We start from the raw sequence: 21,034 nt of genomic DNA, 5'->3' as shown, positions 1-21,034 counted from the left end.
TAACGGTGACGGATGAAAGTTAACAGCCGGATATATTTGTCGCACTTTTTACATTTGGACTAAACTTTATATTTTTATTTTTCAGGGACACATTTGTCAACAATTTTACATATTAAGGGATAAAAATAACTATTTATCCTAAAAATTATTTTCTTTAGTCTTTCAACTTTAAAAATGTTTTTAGTTCCTCATCGCTAACGACGTTACACTAATTACTCACGTGGTTAACGGAATCTTCATCATCGTTTTCACATGTGTGATGAATTAAATGAGGTGAAACTTTGCTTTTCAATTTTTTGTTTAAATATCTTTTTGATCATTCAAATAACCGAACCTGTAGATTATATATATATATATATATATATATATATATATATATATATATATATATATATATATATATATATATCGTAAATGGAAGATGCAATGCCCTGCTCATGGGCTCCATAAATGGACAATTGAGAAGGAAAATATGAAGGACCTGTCTGCAAGATAGGGTGGAAAATGCTGTGTATTACTTCACTAAAAAGATCAGTGACATTAAATTGTTGCTTGTCTTCCACTCACATACTTATATAGTTCCTTCATTAATTCCCAACAAAAGAAGAGAGTCCAACGAATTTCAACTTTCAAGGATTTCATTTCCTAAGTCAACTAACTGGTGAATGCCATCAACCAATACCTTAACAATGGGGCACAGGCTACCATGATCAAGCATGTAAACTTGTGATGGTGTACAAAATTTTTTAAACCTCAGATTAGTCTATGGTACATCATAGTATTCTGGACTTCTCACACAATATATACAAAAGAATACGTTCCTGAACCACTTTAGAGACCTTGAATTGTCAGAAAGTCTTCATCGGACTCGGAAAGAACCACCCTCTCCCTTTTGTCCACGGTCTCAATCCTCCGTCGCTTGAAACCACTGTTACCGTCGTCACCACTGTCACCGCCACCGACCTTGACCGCACCATCATCGGATTTATGCCACCATCGCCGCCTCGTTCCTCCGCCAATATCTTCTTTGCCTCCCACTGCTTCGGCGTGCCGCATTCGTCGCTGTGTCTACTACCCTTTTGCGACTTGAACATTGACCATAACGACCTCGCCGAACAGCTTCCGTCGTTTTCTCGCCGGCGAGTCCCTTGTGCTGTTAAGATCCAAAAGCCTATCTCCGCCATGGCCGCCGCCGCCAGAGAACCGCGATCGTGACAGAAGAAACGGAATCGCCATGGAGCTCGAGCGGCGGAGCCCTGACTCTTGCTCGATGAGGTTGTGGACGCGGCCGACGGAACCAATGCCATCGCCGGCACCGGAAAAACGCGATAAGAAGGAGGAAGACAAGGAAAAGGAGGAGGAGCTGGTGGCGTACGTAGCAGGAACAAGGACGCACGTTAGCACAATCAGGATATTGTGTGGGATGTCCAAGATAGTATGATGTAACAAAGAGTAATCTAAGACTTAAAAAAATTTGTGCGCCATATACAAATTTACATACTTGACCACCTAGCCTATGGCTAACAATGGTAGTATTGTTTTCGGTGTCACAGACCACGACACTAGTTACGGGGTTGAATGGTCTAACATATTACATCAATTATTTCAATGGAGTCGTACATATTTAATTTAATGTTTTATAAAATATTTGTAGTTAAATTGGATTTTTGTTCTTACAATTACTATACAAATCTTCATAAATTTTTTACAACAGTTTTTTAAAAATTATACTTCCATCTGAGTTCTTATGCAAAAAACTATATAGTCAATTTCACAACGCAATTTATTTTATTTTAATCTTCCCACAAAAAAATTCTAATATCATTTATAACTTTTTATGAACAAAGGGTTGAAATTACAAACAACTTTAGGCAGGAATTAAAATGTAAAGTTATTCTGTATAAATATTAAGATGAAATAATAATGTCAAATTTTGGAATTAACATTATACTTTAATCAATATTTTTTTAAAAAACGAATTAACCAAAAAAAGTTTGCAAAGAACGTGTCAAGCATGTCAAAGAATCAAAATTTACGTCTTTGCTTACGAAAAATCACCCTTGGCAGTTTGAGTCCAGAATATAATATAATTAGAACTTTAATAGTGTGTTTGGATGAAATAATTTAATAGAAAAATTCATTTTTTTAAGAAATTTAAAATGATTCATGATAAAATAGTTTGTTTGGATAATATATTTGAAATGAAATTTAATTTTTTGTATTTTTATGAATTATTTTGATTGACTAAAATAGTGGGATTTCAAATTTTCTAAAAAAATATAGAATTTTAAATTCTATTTCGGAGATGCTCACTCTAACTCGTGTTCTTGCTCGTAATTCTTTCTCGTTCAACACTCACAACTACGGGTGACCAAAGTTTTTACGATCGATATTGACATAAGCTGTTTTTCACTAGCGTTGACCGAGATTTTTTCGATCAAAAGTTTTTTGTACGATGTCAACCAAAACTATTTTTTCCCGATATCAACTAAGATTTTTTTTAGATAATGTTGATTAGGGTTATTTTCTCACTAACGTCAGTCATGGGAAATTTTTGCTAACGTTAGCCAATGATGTTTTTGGTCGTTGTCATCCAGGTTTTTTCAATTGATGTTGACCAATGATTTTTTTGACCGATGTTGGCTAGATTTTTTCTACTGACATTGGTCATGACTAACTTTTGAGTAAACACCTATTAGGATTTTTCAGCCTACGTCAGTTAGGTTTTTCTAGCCAACATCACCCAAAGCTATTTTTTAGCCAATATCAGGTAGGATTATTTTTTAGTCGATGTTAGCTAGGGTGTTTTGGTTGGTGTCAACTAGATTTTCTTCGCCGATGTCAGTTATAATTTTTTTGCTGACATTGATTAGGACTTTCTGGCTCACATCAGCTAGAGCTATTTCTTAATCACATTAGCTAGTTTTTTGGTTGATGTTGACTAAGGTTTTTTTTTCTGCTAACACCAGTTAGGTATTTTTGACCGACATCGGACATGACTATTTTTAGTCAACATCAACTAGGTTCTTACAGTAAACATCCACTAGAGTTTTTTCGGTCGACATCGGTCAGAGCTATTTTATAGCCAACATCAGTCAAGACTATTTTATAGCCGATGTTGGGTAGGGTTTTTCTATCCGACATTGGTCAGGACTATTTTTTAGCCAACTTCGACTAGGGATTTTTTGACCAATGTTGACCAATGATATTTTTCAACCAACATCAAGTAAGTTCTATTGGTCGGCATCAACCAAGTTATTTTTTAGCTGATATAAGATAATTTTTTTGTCAACGCCTGCTAGGATTTTTTAGGTGAACCTTAGTTAAAAATAGTCTTGGTCAATATTATTCGAAAAGATCCTAGCCGGTGTCGGTCAAACAAACCCTAGCCGACGTTGGTAAAAAAATCTAGCCAACATCGGCTGAAAAATAGACTCAACCAACGTTAGCCAAAAAATAGTCCTGACTGATGTTAGTTGACAAATATTCCCGGCATACTTTGACAAAAAAAATCCTATTTGATGTCGACTGAAAAATAATCTTAGTTGATGTCGATTTAAAAACATTACTGGTTGTAGTCAGGCAAAACAACCCTAGTTAAAATTATTAATATTTTGTATTTATAAATTATTAAAAATTGAAAATATTTTTTAATTAATATTTTAAAATTAGATTGTGTTTATTTTCTATAAAATTTAATTTCATCTATTTAAAATATAAAATTGAAATTTTGCATATAGAGAAAATAGAATTATCTTATCCAATGAATTTAAAATGAAAAAATTTTAAATTGATTTATCCAAATAAAACATTTGAAAAATGAATGAAATTAAAATCAAAACAATTTAAATTAAATTCTAACCATTTTAAATTGTTTGAAATTTTGAAATTTCTAATCCAAATATAAGGTAATTGATTGTAAACAAAATTTATGTCAAGCATAATGGTAGTGCGTTTGCTTAGTAAGCAAAAGGTCGAGTTGGATCCTGGCTGAGATTTTCCTTCCATTTGACTGCAGTGGACTAAAATTAACATGGGAGGATACTTATTAAATGATAATTTCTCTAATTTTGATCAATAGTGGCTTTATACATAAACATAACTTGCAGGTTTCATCACCATCACTACCAGAACAACATAACAGTACAAGTATTCCATTTTGGAGCATGGCTAAAACCTTAAGCTTGGCACTGTTAATAAGGGATAGACAAAACCACATTAAACATCAGAAAATCCAAATTATCAGAAGTTAAAACAAAAAACAAAGTTATTCCATAAATTAAAGATGCACATAATTAGGATTAGGAATATATACTAACTCCCCAATTCCCAGCCCTTAATTATAAAATTAACCATCCTCAACAACAGTACTCTAACACCAATCACTGAGAGTTAAGCTAATCAAGTCCAAGAAGTCTTGTTCTCCTACTGAACAGTACTCTTCATTAATTTTATATGGAGCGAGCATTTGGTTCATGAGCATTGGAGATTCCATGATGGTGATGAGATGACGCAGCATTTGGTGGCGTTTCCCTAACGTAAGTCCCCATGGGCATGGCAGCACCAAAGTAGCCATTGTGGTGATGAAAGGGTGGCGGCACAAAAGCAGTAGCAAGCGTGGCATATTCCACAGTCCTCTTCCCGAGCGGTTCACCCCTCATAGAGGTGCGGTCACCCTCCAGCTCACGGTAGCGGTGAAGGTACATGGTTAACGGTTCGATGTAGTCGTCGAATCCAAGCTTACTCATTGCCCAAAGCACGTCCTCTGCGGTTATGGTCTTGCGCTGCTCCCTCTGGCAACGCTCGTTGGCCTCCCCGGTGATGAAGCTGATGTACTCCGACACGCACTCTTGGATTGTCTCCTTTGCATCATCGGAGATTTTTGCGTGTGGAGGGAGAATCTTGCGCATGATCCGTATCACGTTAGCGATTGGCATGAACCTGTCTTGCTCCCTCACCGTGCATTCGTTCTCCTCTCCTGCTGCACTGTGGTTGCTGCAGTTCTGATCTGATGATGCTACCTGCTGCTGCCTCATGTTCATGTTCATGTCTGACACTGACAGCTTCAACCCTGTCAAAAACGTAGTTCAGGTTATTAAGGTTATATATATATAATAGTACTACTTTTTTTAATTAAATTTATATTATCGAAAAAACTAACTGAAAATGAATCGGTGGTGGTGGATGGATAAAGTTAGCGAATACACGTCAGGTTTTAATGAAGGTATGAAACGTACTGATATATGACGGAAATGGGGAATGGAAAGGGTGAGAGAGCTTCAACTTGTGCTTGCTTTTCTTGATAAGAGTAATACTAGTATGGGGAAGAGGACAAAAAAACAGCTCTCAAGTCATAAGATTAATTAAAGGGGACAGACCATTCAAATAAACGGTCCTCTTTTTCATGTGTTTATTTTTTGTTTTCATGCATTGGTCAGTGTGAAACGCATTTCAAAGGCCCGGGGCTGGCTGCATTTGTAACGCACCAACATGGTCCACACTCATTTTCTATGTTTCAAATCTTCGTAACTCAACAATCAGAGACGAGTATATATAATTCATCCACACTTAATACTAAGAAAACCGATTCTATATGAGTATATACATATATCATCACTCAAAAAATAAAAAACTTCAAAATTTAGGACTTAGGGATTGTTCAATAATAACATTTATTCTACGAACTGCATAATAATGCATGTACTGATGTCCCTCCAACACACACCGGCCATACCCTTGGCTTGGCCGGGAAGGAAGGAGGGCAAAAGAAGACAGGAAGATGAAAAGGTTTGTAGTGGAGACAGATCCTTGTATTCTGATATGATGTTTGGAGAATGCATGGATGACACTTGTAACTAACAAGTCAGTAACTGCATGCATGCATGCGTGCCACTTGTTCCATTCTGAAATATAAAGCCATAACCCACTATTGTCATCATCTCCATTTCACCTTATGCGCTTTACTGAAACCACCTCATAGGTAGGGCGGAAGAGACACCTCACACACAGATTAGGCCTTAGAATAGGGAAACGGATCAATCAAAAAATCAGCTGCGCAAAGTATATACTGGTTTACAAGTTCAAAAGCAATATATATAGGATAAGGAGAATATCAGATTTTGCGCAAAAGAAAGAGATCGGAAAATTAAATGCTAGCTAGAAATTGATGGAAGAACTGATTCCACCAAATGAGATCACGGTTCAGTGGATTTGACAAGAAAAGTGGAGGCTAGCTAAGAGGTAAATAGGTTGCATGCATGGTAGAATCACCGAGACAGCTACTACATAGTAGTATTAAATATAGATGGATATATTTCAGAAGTATATTAGTACTGTATATCCTGCACGAGTAAAGTCGAATATGGAATTAAAAGAAAAACTAAATAGATGAAAAAAAAAGCATAAAAAAGAATGTAAGCTATAGCATATAGTATATATTAGTAGTATTATTTTAATGTAATGTAATGGTTTACCAGAGGTTGTGTTGGGGAGCTTGCGGTAGCCATGAAAGCCTCCAGTTTCCATAGCTATAAGGTAGGTGTGTGTGATTATAAGAGAGATGAAGTAGGCGTTGGAGTACTTGGCAAGTGTCGAAATTTATAGTGCTTAAATTTTGGGAACAACGTGTCAATGGGGGCGACGTAAACGAGGAAGGAACACCGAAATAGGCAATAGCCGGTCAACAGACAATTAGACATCCGTTAAATGACAAGACCGACACCCCCATATTGCTTCCTTCCTCTATCATCCTATGATGTGTTTGACAAATAGAAGAATGAAAATGAGATAAAAGTAACTTGAAAAAGAGTGTAAAGTAAAGTAATTTAATAGAGATAAAAAAGTGTAAAAAATAAAAAACTTAAACTAAAATTGAAAGTTTTTTCACATCTTTTTTAGAGATTATAGTTGTAATTAATCCCTAAAAAATATCTATCTCACAATATTTCTCCTTAAATCAGTTTAATTTAATTGTATCTCACATGCACTTCCTTAAACCAAACACTCTCTTCTCAACTCACATGTAAATAAAATTTATTAATTTGTTTTAATAGTATATTTTTAATTATACTAATTACATTTTATTAAAAAAATCTTCAACTATCCTTTATTGCATGTTGACATAAAAAAATGTCGTTGACAATAGAATATTAATCAAATAAAGGGTGTTTTGTCGGTCAAATATATCAATGTAGGAAATAAGTTGATAAATATTTAATACTTTAGGAAATGCTTATATGATGAATTACTTATTATGTAAATTATCCTTCAAAGTATTAAAAATCCTCAAGTAAACACGTTGAAAAATCCTTCAAGTATCAATTGTCCCTCAAATATTGAAAAAATCTTCAAGATGTTGATAAAATATATCAACATAGGGACTTGGGCTATACTTGAAAATTTATAGTGGGGTGGTGAATGTATTGATAGAAATATAGTTATGAAAATTGATCTAGTTATCAATTTGGTCGAAATATCAGGTTAAAGGTCAAATCAGTAGGTTATTTATTGAGTGAATTGATTGAATATATATATTAAAAAATTAAAAATATGTAATATAACTAACAAAATGTAATGAATTCATGATCTATATTTCAATATTACATAATTATTTATTACTATAAATTATTTTAAAATTACTTAAGAAAATCTTGTTATTTTCTAGGACTAAATACAAAAATTATTAAATAATCATAATTTAAGTAAATATAATAAATATGCATAAAATATATAAATATTAAATCAAATAGAGATGAAGATAATAGTTATTAGTTATTATATTTTTTTATCAATATCAAAAATAATATTATAGGAATATACTATATGCTAGTATTAAAAATTAGTTATTAGTAGTTTAACAAGTTTAAAAATTATAGAAAAAAAAAGAATTAGCAAAAATAAAAAATGATCAATCAGGTCAAATAAAATGAATCTGATCTAGTCATCGATTTTTGTTAAACCCGACCGGTCGACTTCATTTTCAATTTGATGGATTAACTGGCCAAGACAATTGTTCTCAATCCAACTAGCCGGGACGATCTGATTTTTACAGCGACGGATAAAAGGGAACTCATTTATATTGAACATGCTTTTAGATAGAGGTGACAAAATGGACTTTGTCCAATGGGTCATCAAAGTCAACATGTAATTAGGGTCTGATTAGGCTCTAAAAAGATGAGTCTTTTTGGCACAATCCATTTAGCTTGATGGACCAACTTGATTTGGGCCAAGTAAGCCTGATTAGTCCAATATATAATTAATAAAATAAAATATGCAGTAATAATAATATAATAAATTCATAATATTATTAGTTTATTATCCTTTGTGGGACGAAAGGGCCTTCATCCCTTGTTTTTTCTTTAAGACCCATACCCACATTTCTCAAACTTGAATTGCTTTGCTTTGCTTCTCCACTTATATGTTGAATTGTCATAAATACAATGAATAAATTCTCATTTTTTAAAGCTAAATATTTTTCCTTTTAATCTTATTTTTTATATATAGAACCATTTTTTAAAAACTAGTCCATTTAAGCCAGATAACCCAATATAGGGCAGACTAGACCTAAAAAAAATCACATCTCACAAAAAAATGAACTAAACTTAACCTAGTCCATTTTGACTATTTGGTTGATGGGTTAGACTAACCATTTTATCACCTATACTTTGAGAGGATTCACAATATATTTTTACATTTTCTCTCACTCGTGGTTAAAACATATAACAATTGATGCAAATAATACTTTTTGTAATGAATACTTAGTGAATCCATTTGACAAGTTTATAAGAATTAATAAATTTAATTTATATAATTTTTAACAATTATTCATCAAATGTATTGAATTCCTTTTCTTTTTAATTTCCTTTGAACCAGATAATTAGTGTACCTTCACTTAAGTAATGAATGTTTATAAAGAGATAAACTGAATGGTAGAGGCAGTTAAAGTTTTTCTTCATCTGTTCTCATGGGGTAGAGTATGAATAATTAATTTATCACATTTTCTATTTATTGACCACAAAGAAAATTGTAAAGCCTTTATTTTATTAAAAAAATCAATACAGAAAAAATAATTTAGCAAAGTTCTTGTGAAAAGGCACTAAGACACTTTTTGTTTTGTGAGATTTTTAAAAGTCATTATTTCTTAATAAATATTAGTGTGTTACAATCTTTATATTAAAGTTGTCAAATTGCATCAACATAACTCAATGTGAGTTGCTAAAAAAGTGAATCAGTCCAACTTGATTTACTTTTTGGTGAACTATAAGTAATGATCCGGATCACCACAAGTCAGTGAATTAAATGGAATGTGTTGGAACAAAATTATATTGACACAAAACTAAGTAATAAAAATTATTCTAATAAAAAAATCATCATAATTTTTACATACAAACATATTATCATTTAATAAAAAAATATTATCAAATTTGCGGGCCAACCCAGCTCACCTAGAATTCAACCAAATGGCTTGGGTCAAAATTTTGGAATAACTAGAATAAGCTCATTTTATCAATCCAACCCGAATTAAACTCTTTGCGGGTCGGGTTGGCCCACAAGTTTTAGCGCATTTTAACCGTTCTGTTACATATATGTGGATGCTAGTCCAGCACGTTAGATGAATTGGCCTATGACTTGATGTGAAATTATTTTCAAGTTACTAATCTTCATAATTTATATATATATATATATATATATATATATATATATATATATAAATCATTTATATATTGATTTTATTAATTACTCTTTCTCTATATAATAATTTATGAATTATCATGTTAATTAAATAACAACTTTACACAAATAATATGTGTTATCTCATGTTTAAGTTTTGTGTATAAAAAATAATAATTACAAGAATAAATTCCACTAAAAGTTAGTCATCAATCAAGACAATGAATATTTTTGGTAAAAAAAGTAGTTTACTAATTTGTTATTATCATTGTTTATTTTTAATTATCAAATTTTTGAAAAATTTGTTTCTATTCATATGTTGTTTTTAAATTTCAAGAAAACATTAATTACTCTTTTGTGAATATACTCTTATTTTCACTTAATATTTGATTAATTTATACATGTACATTTATTTTGAAAAAAATTAATGTATATATATATATATATATATATATATATATATATATATATATATATATAAATAGAAAACCTCAACTATTTTATTAAAATTAAAAATTACTATATATTTTTTTGTTTTTACTTAAAATATTAAAAGATAGACAAAAAGGAGCAAAGAGAGAGAAAGAGAGTATTAATTTAATTTTAACATTTTACCTAAACAAAATATACACAATAATCTATATATTAATGATTTCCTTATATAATGTAACGTTTAAATATTAATTTAATATTAAATATACATAGATAATTTCCCAAGACTCTAAAATAATATTTAATTTATATTTTAAATTGTTTTTCCAATAAATACTCTTTAGAATTTAATATCCCCTCCATTTCATAATAAATGCGAATTTAGAAGGAAAAAAGTCCTAAAATAAGTATGGATTCTGTTCCTGTTCCATCCCTGTCAGCCTCCTCGACCCTTACGGAAGAAGTACAAGTGACTGCATTGCAGATGATTGAACTGCTAACATCTACCACTGATGAACATGGTGGTGTTATTGTGGAAATGGACAAGCCTATGGATTCTGCAACTTTTGTGTCCATCCTCAGAGCTTCAATTTCACACTGGAAACAACTCGTGGGTTCTTCACTTCTTCATTATAAATAATATCCTCCCCCTCATTTTATTTATTGCATTTTAAATATTGCATGTATAGATAGTTATCGTATTTGCCCCAAATGTCTGCAAAAGGAAACAAAATAAGCATACTAATTGAGTTTATGCAATGTGGCATATCCATTAGTTAGTTATGGTTTTTCTTCATGTTATGGTTGTCAAAGAAACAAAATCAGCAAAACAAATATGATTCATGGTTTTTTTCATGTGAGTCTTAATGGCTATTCCTCCCGCCTCCTTTTCATGGTAATACTGTTTCTCCATCATTGATGTATACACACATAAATGTAGTATTGAAGACTAGCTTTTTCTTTTCCATTAACCTGTCATTGATTATGCATAACTTCATGTATTCTCTTTCATTTTGGTAATATTTGAATACACCCAAATATATCATTCATTTTGCTAACCCTAAATCTAGCAATGGAGTGATCTACAGGAACAATTTTCAATTCAAATTTACATCGACTTTTCTGGTTTACCTCTATCTATAAGCAATCAAGTTTTCCTAAAATCGTTGTGTTTGAGATGGACTTCAATTTTTAGAAAATTAAATATATTTCTCATATTTGTGCAACTTAATTGGGTCACGAACTCATGATAGTTCACAATAAGAACAATATTGCTGATTTATTATTCTGACATTTTTTTTTATCTTCACTACTACTGGGAATCTAGAATTTGTCACTATCTTTGTTATTTGAGTTATTGACTCGACGTTTTCTGGTAGGGCAATATGGGTGTTTGGATAAAATCGCCTATTCATCTAGTCAGTCTAGTTGAAGCTCTAGTTAAGGTGACTTTTTTGCTTACAGTTTAATAATGGTGACACTTTTGCGGTTTGATTATTTAATGGTTGATGAAAATTCAACCTATATCCTTATGCACTAAATTTTTGTTTAACCGTTATTTCTGTGCAGGAAGGTTTTTGGTATCACCATGCGGAACCAAAATATTTAATGCTAGTATATTGGATTCCCGACTCCGCAAATACTATTGCAAATGCCACACACCGAGTGGGTGTTGGTGCATTTGTTGTGAATGAAAAATGAGAGGTATTTCCCTCATCATTATATACTGCAAGCACATGATCAAGCTTTAAGGTAAATTGGAAGCATTCCCATATCATGATAAAATGATAATGTTTCGAACTTGGATGGAATAGGAATTTATATGATACTTAATTCCAGAGATGAATACTTTATTTCCATCATTTATATGAGTGAAAGGGAAGAAACACCTTGCATCTCATTTATTCATAGAAATAACATTGATGAACGGACTCTACCTTTGTTGGTTATATTATGCTAAATCCTATCTTCATATACCCTAATGTATGGGTTGGAATCAAATCAACCTTCTTTCCCCCTATGGTCCCGCTTGTGTGAGAGTGACTGTAGATCCATCTTTGTTCCTGTGTGATTCATCATCAGTATTTCTGAAAATGAGTAATGTGTCTCTAACTGCATATAATTATTCAAACTTCTCATAACATTCAAATACATGAGGTAGAGATAGAGGCTGCAAAGGTACGAGTGTTCTCTGATTTTCATTTAGAATGTTCAATGTTAGATATATATAGACATAGAGGCTCAAAGTTATCCCACCAAGATTGTGTTATATACGTGTCCGTGCTTAAAGCCTTGTCTTCTCTTAAACTAATTTTATTAATGAAAGACTTATACGTAGAGCACAAAAGTAGACCACCAACCTAATACCTCAACTTGTTCCATCTCTTGCATTCCTTTTTTGTCCATATACAAAATTTCATTACGAGACATTTTTAAAAAAAATTAAGTTCAATTCCACTCTTACTAACGTAATGATTAGTTACAACACAAATTTGTTATTTCACCTATATATATATATATATATATATATATATATATATTATTGATTAATTAATGAATGGGAGATAGGTTAACTAATCACCAAAGGCAAACCTACAAGGCCAAAAATGTAATTTGGTAAATTTGAGAGGACAGGATGGATTGGGTATATAAATGCAAAGGAAGTAGCAGTTATTATATAGCGTTGTCTTGTCTCTAGAGGAAGAGGGGGTTCAACATATCTTACGTAAAGGCAAAGTTGATAAACAAATTAACACAAAGATGATGATGAGCTACTTTTGCGGCTGGCACGCCCTTGCCATCTTGGTGCTAATTGCATCTCCGGCAGCAGGAGAGAACAACCACCCTTTGTTGGAGTTATTATCAAGTAGAGATGAAGTGGTGCAAATTGCTGGCTATGGAGAGGAGAAGCTATCGACAGTCCTCATTACAGGCTCAGTTAATTGTGAGGCACCACATCAGCCTCAACCTCAACCTCATGCATGGCCAGTACAAGGTATATATATATATATAATATATATATATATATATATATATCTGGCCATGGATTTCTAAACTTATATCTCTTTCTCCTTAACTCTAATCAATGATAAGTTTAGTATTGCAATATATATATATATATATATATATATATATATATATATATATATATATAAATATATATATATATATATATATATATATATATATATATATGCCTTATAAATAATTATATAATAATAAGGTTGTAGCGTATAGAGTTTAATTAGAGGGCATATACGTATATCTATATATAGTTCCGTTTCTCCATATTAATTAACTTCATTAATTAGCAAGCTAATTGCTAATGTTGCATTATTGACTACATCAAACTAAGATATAAATACATACGTACATATACATATATAGTAGAAATTAAGTTGGCTGGGTTAAGATTATCGCAACCCCCCCCCCCCCCCCCCCCCCCCCCCCAAAGTGTTGCCTAAAAATTAAACTGAAGATTTACGGTAGTTTGTGTTCCATAGTTTGGTGGCAAGCAAAAGCTTGTTTGGTAAAATTTCTTCTTCTAAAAACAATATACGAGCTAGGTTTGATTCTAATTCACTAAACCGCATTGGACATTATTGATCAGCTGTCTGTGTTTGGTTGTAACATAAATGAAAAAACAAATTAATTGATGCCAGAGATAAAATACAATGACAGTGATTCCCAACCTTTTCTGTCAAATGGTGGGGGAAGGAAAATTCTTTTTTACCTCACGTTATGTAATAGTAATGGCACGTCAAGGGAAAATAAGTAGTGATTTATCGGAACTAAAAAAATATAATTCAATTATATTGTGAAGTGTAATATTGATGTGCACGATAGAATTTGCATTGAACTTTCTAGTGGGTTTTTATTCAGTTATTTTTGTCAATGTTTTTTTTTATTAGTGATGTGGAGATCATAAACATGCAAGTTAACCAATCATATTTTCTTACTAATTAAAGATTAATTTGCAAAATGTAGAAGCTCATATCTTCAAAATCTTAAGTTAGCAAACATGAATTATCCGTGCGCCTTTGATCTTTGCAAAATATTCCAATCATTTTTCATTCCCTTAGCTTATTCCCTTTCTCACACCTTCTTTTCTTATATGAATCTCTCATAATAATAATAATAATTTACGTACAAACCAGCACTTGATCATTTCCAAAAAAAAAAATAAGTAAACAACAATGTTGAGTCCCCTAAAAGTTTTCTGTACACTACGAATGGTATTTCATGCGTCATATATGCGTGCGGTGGTTCACTAATCCCGTGCAGAATTATTTGCCTTCTCATCATCATATGTATATATAATATATTTTTAGTAGGGTATGCATTGAATATTATCGATCATTTTTCAAATGAATACACGAAATATCATTTGGCTGCAAATTAAAATTGGTTAATTTATATTATGATTTGATGCAGGAGCTTCTGTTGCTGTGAACTGCCAGAGCCATGGGAGGAAGTGGAAGGGGAAGTCAATGGTAGCAAGGGGTGTAACTGATGAATTTGGAGACTTTATGATCGACCTCCCTTCCCACCTTCATGCAATTCCTAACTTGGAAAGGTATGCACAGTGAAGATTCATCGGATTCCAAAGGCATCACTTTGCCGGGCAGCTCATGTGATGAAGAAACACAAGGGACTTACACTCTCTTCCTTTGGGAATGGCTTCCGCACCTACAATGCCGGAAACATAAGGATCCAACATATATAATTAAGACCATGCAGAGCACCATGCATGGCTCATTTGGATGGCGCTTATAGTCACAGTATTGGGTTGCATGGGTACACACATACTACTCATACATCACTGCATTTTGTATACATCACTTTGTAAAGCATATACGCGGCTCAAATTTGAGACTTGCGAGAGTTGTTACATTGTTGTGTGAAGATGAAGACCACTATTATTTGGTCACATGATATGAATATTTGTTCAAGAATTTATCTGAATTGTTCCTTAATATTTTTCAAACCAGTTATTTCCACTTGCAATATCCACCACGGAGACCTTGAGAATTTTTGTCTACTCTACCAAGAGTTAATTACCTTAATGTAGCTCAACTAACATTCATATTTGCAAGTTATCAGACTTAGCAGAGACCCGCACAGCTCAACCACAAAAATCTTGTATGCACCAACCCAAGAATTACAGTAATTATTGAGAAGTCATGGGCTTGTCCATAATTTTCTGGTGGGCTCCCGAGGCTATGAATTTATCCGATGGACCTAATTAAAAAATAAATACAAATTAAATGAGCCAATTGACTAAAAATTGTCAAATGGTTCAAGGAACCGCAGATGAATTTAACACATTATTATATTCAAGCTATAGTCTTGGTTATGAGCAGTAAAGACTGTAGCTCATTACGTGACCATCCATAATTGAGGATCAAATGTCTATAGTCTATACTACTTTATCTCTTGTCAAGCAAGATATATATTGTAATTATGTCTTCTAGTAATTTAGCCAAATCACGGTGATTGTTCCTTGCCATTAGGAATTGTACGTATTGCATTAGATCAAGGAAACCAGGAATAGGACATTTTCAAGAAACTCCTTGATCATTTCAGGTAACAACAATACAAGCCGCGCCTTACAAATATCTTAAAAGATTTGACTATTTTTTTTAATTGCTAATTTGAATAATGATAAGTATGCAACTCTGCACACGCAAGAAAAAAAAAATGTCACATCCCTTTCTATTTTAGTGGATGTTGAATTGAGTAATGGCCTATGTCTTTTAGGTTTAAGGCTTGAGAAACTGGGAACCATCTTAGCGAGGCCAAGGGACCCATTAATTTAATGTGATGGCCGAGGCCGATGAACCTTAATGCATTTCTGGAAGGAAGGTGTCAAAAGGCCATGAAGAATTCGTGGGCCCCTGGCCGTGGAAGGCAGCATAGCAGTCTCTGACGAATCTAGCTAAGGCACCATTGGCACCACCCTTGAAATTGGAGGCAAGACCAGTCAAAGAATGACATACTTTTTAAATAGGCATATTACCAATCCAAATCACCTCAATTCACCTGTTGTCAAATTCACATTGAACTACAAGAGTTTTTGGGTGAATGTGTTTTATAGCGTGAACAAGCAAACAATTAGGATTGTATCAAGATTCCATGCAGGGATGGACAGGTCAGAAAACACATTTCTGTACAAATTCCCTCATAAAATTCAATGGATGTGCATTCTAGTTTCGCTATTTTGTATACCTAAGGGTTGTCTATGAAGCATTTATCTTCAGAAGAAGAGCACAAATTTCCAGTGGTATATAAATTAAAATGTTTGCGCCTCGACAATAAAGAGAGAATAAAATAAAATCAGCAGTGGATATGAATCTAGAATGTGATGTGATGTTATGTTGGCATACTGAGTAGGAATTACTTTCAACAAGAACAAAAACCAGGAATCTAAAACTAACGTCTCAGAAGTCAGGACCGATTCGCACGTAAAACGGTATTGGCCAAAACTCAAAGAATGAAACTGTAAAGGAGCGACTAAGATTGGTTCAGACGTGCCGACAACTGGGATAGGTCGGCTACGTGTTCGATGTTTTGCCTCAAAGACTCAAATGCTTCTTCCACGTTGAAAGTTAAAAAATGCTTTCTCCTGGGCCCGTAGATAGTGAATCCAGCATGGCCCCTCTTTCAGTATGTGTACCTATCAATCTTGTCTTGGCTAATGAGTCAAAAGGGTATCGTGGTGTCAGTGAAAGACGGCATTGATGAATCAGTCGTTGATACCTTTATGCTTCCAAGTTCTTGTTTCTCTCTTTTTTGGAGCTGAACTATTCTATTCCTTATTTGGTGGGCATTCATCTAATAAGTATCTATTGTCAATTTCGAAAATGAGCTGAGCATACCAACTTAAAACATTTCCTCCTCCGGGAAAAAGTAAAGTGTGTGGTTTTAGCCTTATAATCATTCACATGATGCGTGTATGTATAATTTATTGTCATGTTTTGATTTGATATAAGAGGAGCAATTTAATTCCGTAAAGCTTAAGAATCCTTCAATACAATGTAAAAACAGAAAGATGGTTTTGATATATTTGTAAGAGTGATATATTTGTAAGAGTTAAATATGTTGGAGATCCTGAAATGTACCTAAATTTTATAATTGATCCGTAAAAGAAAAAAAAAATTACTTCTTATTCGATCTCTAAATATTCAAAAAAATTTGTGTGATATTTTTATTGTTAGTCTTGGTCTCCAAAACATAATGATGTGTATATAGAGAGAGTCACATCAGACGTCTAAACGCGTGAACTATACCGTTGTCCCCTCCATGCCTCCTCCTCTTTCCACCACCACCACTCCCAAGTCAACAAGCACTAGTCTGCCATTAGTTGCACATATTTAACTTTAATTTCTTTTTTTAATAAAATAGTTTATTAAATTAAATATAAAAATAAAAAATTCAAGTGACACAGCATGTCATTGATATCTATGATGTGACCACTCCGTACATCGCCGATCTATCTAACTAATGAACATGTCATCATGTTTTGCAATGAGATCAACTCTACAATTCTATAAAATTTTTGAAGTTTCAAAGACCAAACCTAAAGCAAAAAAATTTTAAGAATCAGTTACAAAATTTGAATATATTTCATGTATCTTTAACATATTTAAGCTTTTAATATAAAATTTTAATCATTGTTAATTAATTATAAATCATTTTAAATATGACTTTTAAAGTAATTATTATAAAATTGAATAGTCTTATTATACATAATATTCTATTATACATAAAATATTTATAACATGAGTGTATTCTAATTAAATTTTAAAAAAACGAATATGAAACAGAAAAGTGACATAATATATAAAAATTATTTTATATTAATGTAAGATTTAATATATTTGTATCACCATGACTTTCTTAATTATAAATATATTTATTTATTTCTATTTGTAATGATGTAGTAATTATTTGCTTCTGGCTTTAAAACAAAAATGTTAGCTTATGACTTATTTACTTATGTAAGTTAATTTTCAAACTGAATTTGCTCAATGAAAAAGTTTAAAATAGTCATAATAATTATTCATTATTATTTCTTATTTGTTTAAGTCAGCAAAACTAATCAAGTAATTAATATTTTACATTTGTTTAAAAGATGTTACGATTGTTTTTTATTTGAAGGATATTCTAGAAATTTGACGACATTGAGGAGCGAACAGCAAAGGGTACGTACGTATGTATGTATCTGAATGGAAGAAAAGAGGCGGAGACGATACTGTTCTGTTGCTCGCCCCCACAAATCCAAACTCAAGGGAGAATATTCTTATTAGTATTAATTCATTATTATTAGTTAGACGAACACAAGTGCTTGGCTTCTTATTCTTATTCTTTAAGTTGCAACTTTTTCCTTTCCTTCTTCTCTTGCTTGGAGTTGAGGATGGTATTGAAAAATAGCTAAGTTCCACATCGGTTATTGTAATTCTTTGAGTGCAACTTATATATCTGTTGTGCAACTTCATTCAATGTTAATTGGTTTTAAGATGAAAGCTAACATGGTATCAGAGTCATATTCTATCCTGTGGGTGCCGTCAGCCCTCGCTTTGTAGTGACGAACCCTTACTTATATAACTGGGTAGACCACCCCTTAATGTGAACGTGACTCGTGAAGAAGAAGCAACTGTAGCTGATGAGAACGCCATGCCTCAGTCTCCTCCCACCACCCCTACGACTACCCATTCCCCCCTCTTATTCGCTCCTCAGGTATCTATCTCATTCAATGTTGCACACAGCACACTACCCCATCCCCAACTTCTTTTACTTTACTGTTTTTTGAATATCTTACTCTTTTCCTTCCCAACTTGATTGTGGATTTTCCACATTTGATCTTGTGTCGCCAGTAATTTAGATATGTTGTTTGGTCTATGGTACTAAGCTTGATTCTGAATTTTGTTCACTTGATTTATTGTTGGATTTTGTCCTTTTGCTACCTCTGTTTTCATCAACTGACAAGAATTCTCTTTCCCTTCTGTAGGTTCCCGTGGTTCCGCTACAAAGACCTGATGACATTCATGTTCCAAGTTGTTCCTGGATGGAGACAACTTCAGGGTATGAAGATATGTACACTCAAGTAGGAATCCCAACAATGATTACTTGGAGTTATGATGGAAAGGAAGTAGCTGTCGAGGGATCGTGGGATAATTGGAAAACAAGGTTTAGATACGTTAGCATTAATCTTCACTGACCGCTTTGGCTGTTTCTTAGATTCTTATATTCCTTCTTCATCAGAATGCCCCTGCAGAGATCAGGGAAGGACTTTGCCTTAATGAGGTACTTCCGTCTGGTGTTTACCAGTACAGATTTATTGTGGATGGACGCAAGAAGTACACTCCAGATTCGCCTTGGGCCCAAGATGATGCTGGGAATGCTTACAACATCTTGGACTTACAGGTATTTTTTTATATCTATAAACCTATTTTGCACACAAACAAAACTGATATATGATGATCATTATATTCATTTTAATATGATGAATTTTTTCGTCTTTGGGAAAAGAATTATGCTTATGTTAGGGATTATTAACTTAACATATGGCAAGACTTGTGCAAAAAAATGAATCCAGTGTGATTAAGTGCATGTTTGGTTTGCAGTTGGAAATGTTGTGATGCATGTTCCAATGCAAATTTAATGGGTAAAAACAAAATGAATGCAAAAGCAAGGGCCTAGATCTGTTGGCAAAATTACTTTTGCCTGAAAGGTAATTTTGCAACTGCAAACCAAACATGCTCTAAATTGTGAAGGGAAAGCCTTATTATTTTTCAGAAACTTGGCATTGAATGCACTTTTCTCTCCTTTTAGAGCACAAACAATTGTTCATTTTGACATTTTTTTGGAGTTGGTGCCCTTTTCTTGGTCTAACATAGTCCTAGGGTTGAGCTTTCTCCCTGGACCGCTGGACGTCTTTTATTTTCTGCCTTTTCACACTCTTTGATTGCATGTCCCTTATCTTCTTGGAAGAATTTTGTTTCAGATGCACATGATCCCAAACTCATTTCAGGGACATACTTTTTCAATAGGTCCCAAGATATACTAGTAGTATACTATCAATGCCTTGTCATAATTGTAGTCTCATGTGAATATTTTCCATTCATTTTGACTCGTGAAGGGAAGTCAACTGGGCTGATGAGATGATAATTCATGTTTTGTTATTTCTTTTGGAGGCTAACAGTGTGGGAAAGCCACCTTATTGCGGCCACTCCTAGCCCCCACCTTAATTGCGGTCTACTTCTAGCCTCTTCTTGGTACTTTTGCTTCACTTGGTAACTGGGTAACTGTGGAAGTCTTCTTTAATTATCGGATAGCTACCTTTAATGTGCATGAATCGGTTTTTGTAATAGTTGTAGAATAGTTTTCCATATTGTTATTTGACTTGTTTCATTTTTTATATAGTTACTTATTTTTCAAATAATCTCATGACACTGAAGTAACACGTAAATGGTAGCCAATAATTAATCTTGTAGAATATTCTCTATGATTAAAATTAAGTGTCTGGATTATTTTACTGCTGAAAGCCATTGATGTCTACATTGAGAGTAACAATTCTATCTAATATATGTGTAGTCCTGAAGACATTGGAAGCATCTCTAGTTTTGAGCCTCCTCAATCACCAGACTCAAGTTATGATAACTTACATCTTAGTTCTGAAGATTATGCTAAGGAGCCACCATTAGTTCCTCCACTCTTGCAAATGACACTGCTAAATGTGCCTGCAACAAATATGGAAATCCAACCTCCTATGTCAAGACCTCGACATGGAGTGCTGAATCATCTTTACACCCAGAAAGGAAAGAGCAGTCCTTCAGTGGCTGGCCTTGGTACAACTCATCGGTTTCTAGCCAAATATGTCACTGTGGTACTGTACAAGTCGTTGCAAAGTAAACCATAAACATAAATGACT

At 33.1% G+C, this 21,034-nt stretch overlaps 2 protein-coding genes and 3 pseudogenes across 3 annotated transcripts; 3 read left to right on the top strand and 2 right to left on the bottom strand.

Moving 5' to 3' along the window:
- Positions 1 to 675: 675 nt before the first annotated feature.
- LOC114420755 lies at positions 676 to 3,065 on the bottom strand (annotated as a pseudogene).
- A 1,132-nt stretch (positions 3,066 to 4,197) lies between these two features.
- Positions 4,198 to 6,617, bottom strand: LOC114420240 (nuclear transcription factor Y subunit B-1-like). 2 transcript variants are annotated; one of them, XM_028386143.1, is made up of 2 exons: positions 6,474 to 6,617; positions 4,198 to 5,071 (listed from the first exon to the last, which is right to left on the bottom strand). In XM_028386143.1, the coding sequence occupies exons 1-2, from the start codon at positions 6,523 to 6,525 to the stop codon at positions 4,452 to 4,454; spliced, it is 672 nt and encodes a 223-aa protein (XP_028241944.1). In that variant the 5' UTR covers positions 6,526 to 6,617; the 3' UTR covers positions 4,198 to 4,451. The 2 variants fall into 2 exon arrangements, with proteins under 2 accessions (XP_028241944.1, XP_028241945.1); XM_028386144.1 differs by lacking the exon at positions 6,474 to 6,617 and adding an exon at positions 5,238 to 5,577.
- Positions 6,618 to 10,510: 3,893 nt separating this feature from the next.
- LOC114420754 (nudix hydrolase 2-like) lies at positions 10,511 to 11,802 on the top strand. Its single transcript, XM_028386560.1, has 3 exons — positions 10,511 to 10,711; positions 11,481 to 11,546; positions 11,671 to 11,802. The coding sequence occupies exons 1-3, from the start codon at positions 10,511 to 10,513 to the stop codon at positions 11,800 to 11,802; spliced, it is 399 nt and encodes a 132-aa protein (XP_028242361.1).
- A 1,004-nt stretch (positions 11,803 to 12,806) lies between these two features.
- Positions 12,807 to 15,056, top strand: LOC114417704 (annotated as a pseudogene).
- A 3,372-nt stretch (positions 15,057 to 18,428) lies between these two features.
- Positions 18,429 to 20,831, top strand: LOC114420239 (annotated as a pseudogene).
- Positions 20,832 to 21,034: the final 203 nt, after the last annotated feature.

The sequence above is a fragment of the Glycine soja genome, chromosome 7, assembly GCF_004193775.1.
Source record: "Glycine soja cultivar W05 chromosome 7, ASM419377v2, whole genome shotgun sequence".
Classification (NCBI taxonomy): Eukaryota; Viridiplantae; Streptophyta; class Magnoliopsida; order Fabales; family Fabaceae; genus Glycine; species Glycine soja.
Note: the sequence above shows the minus strand (reverse complement) of the source record. Positions and strands in the feature narration are given on the sequence as shown.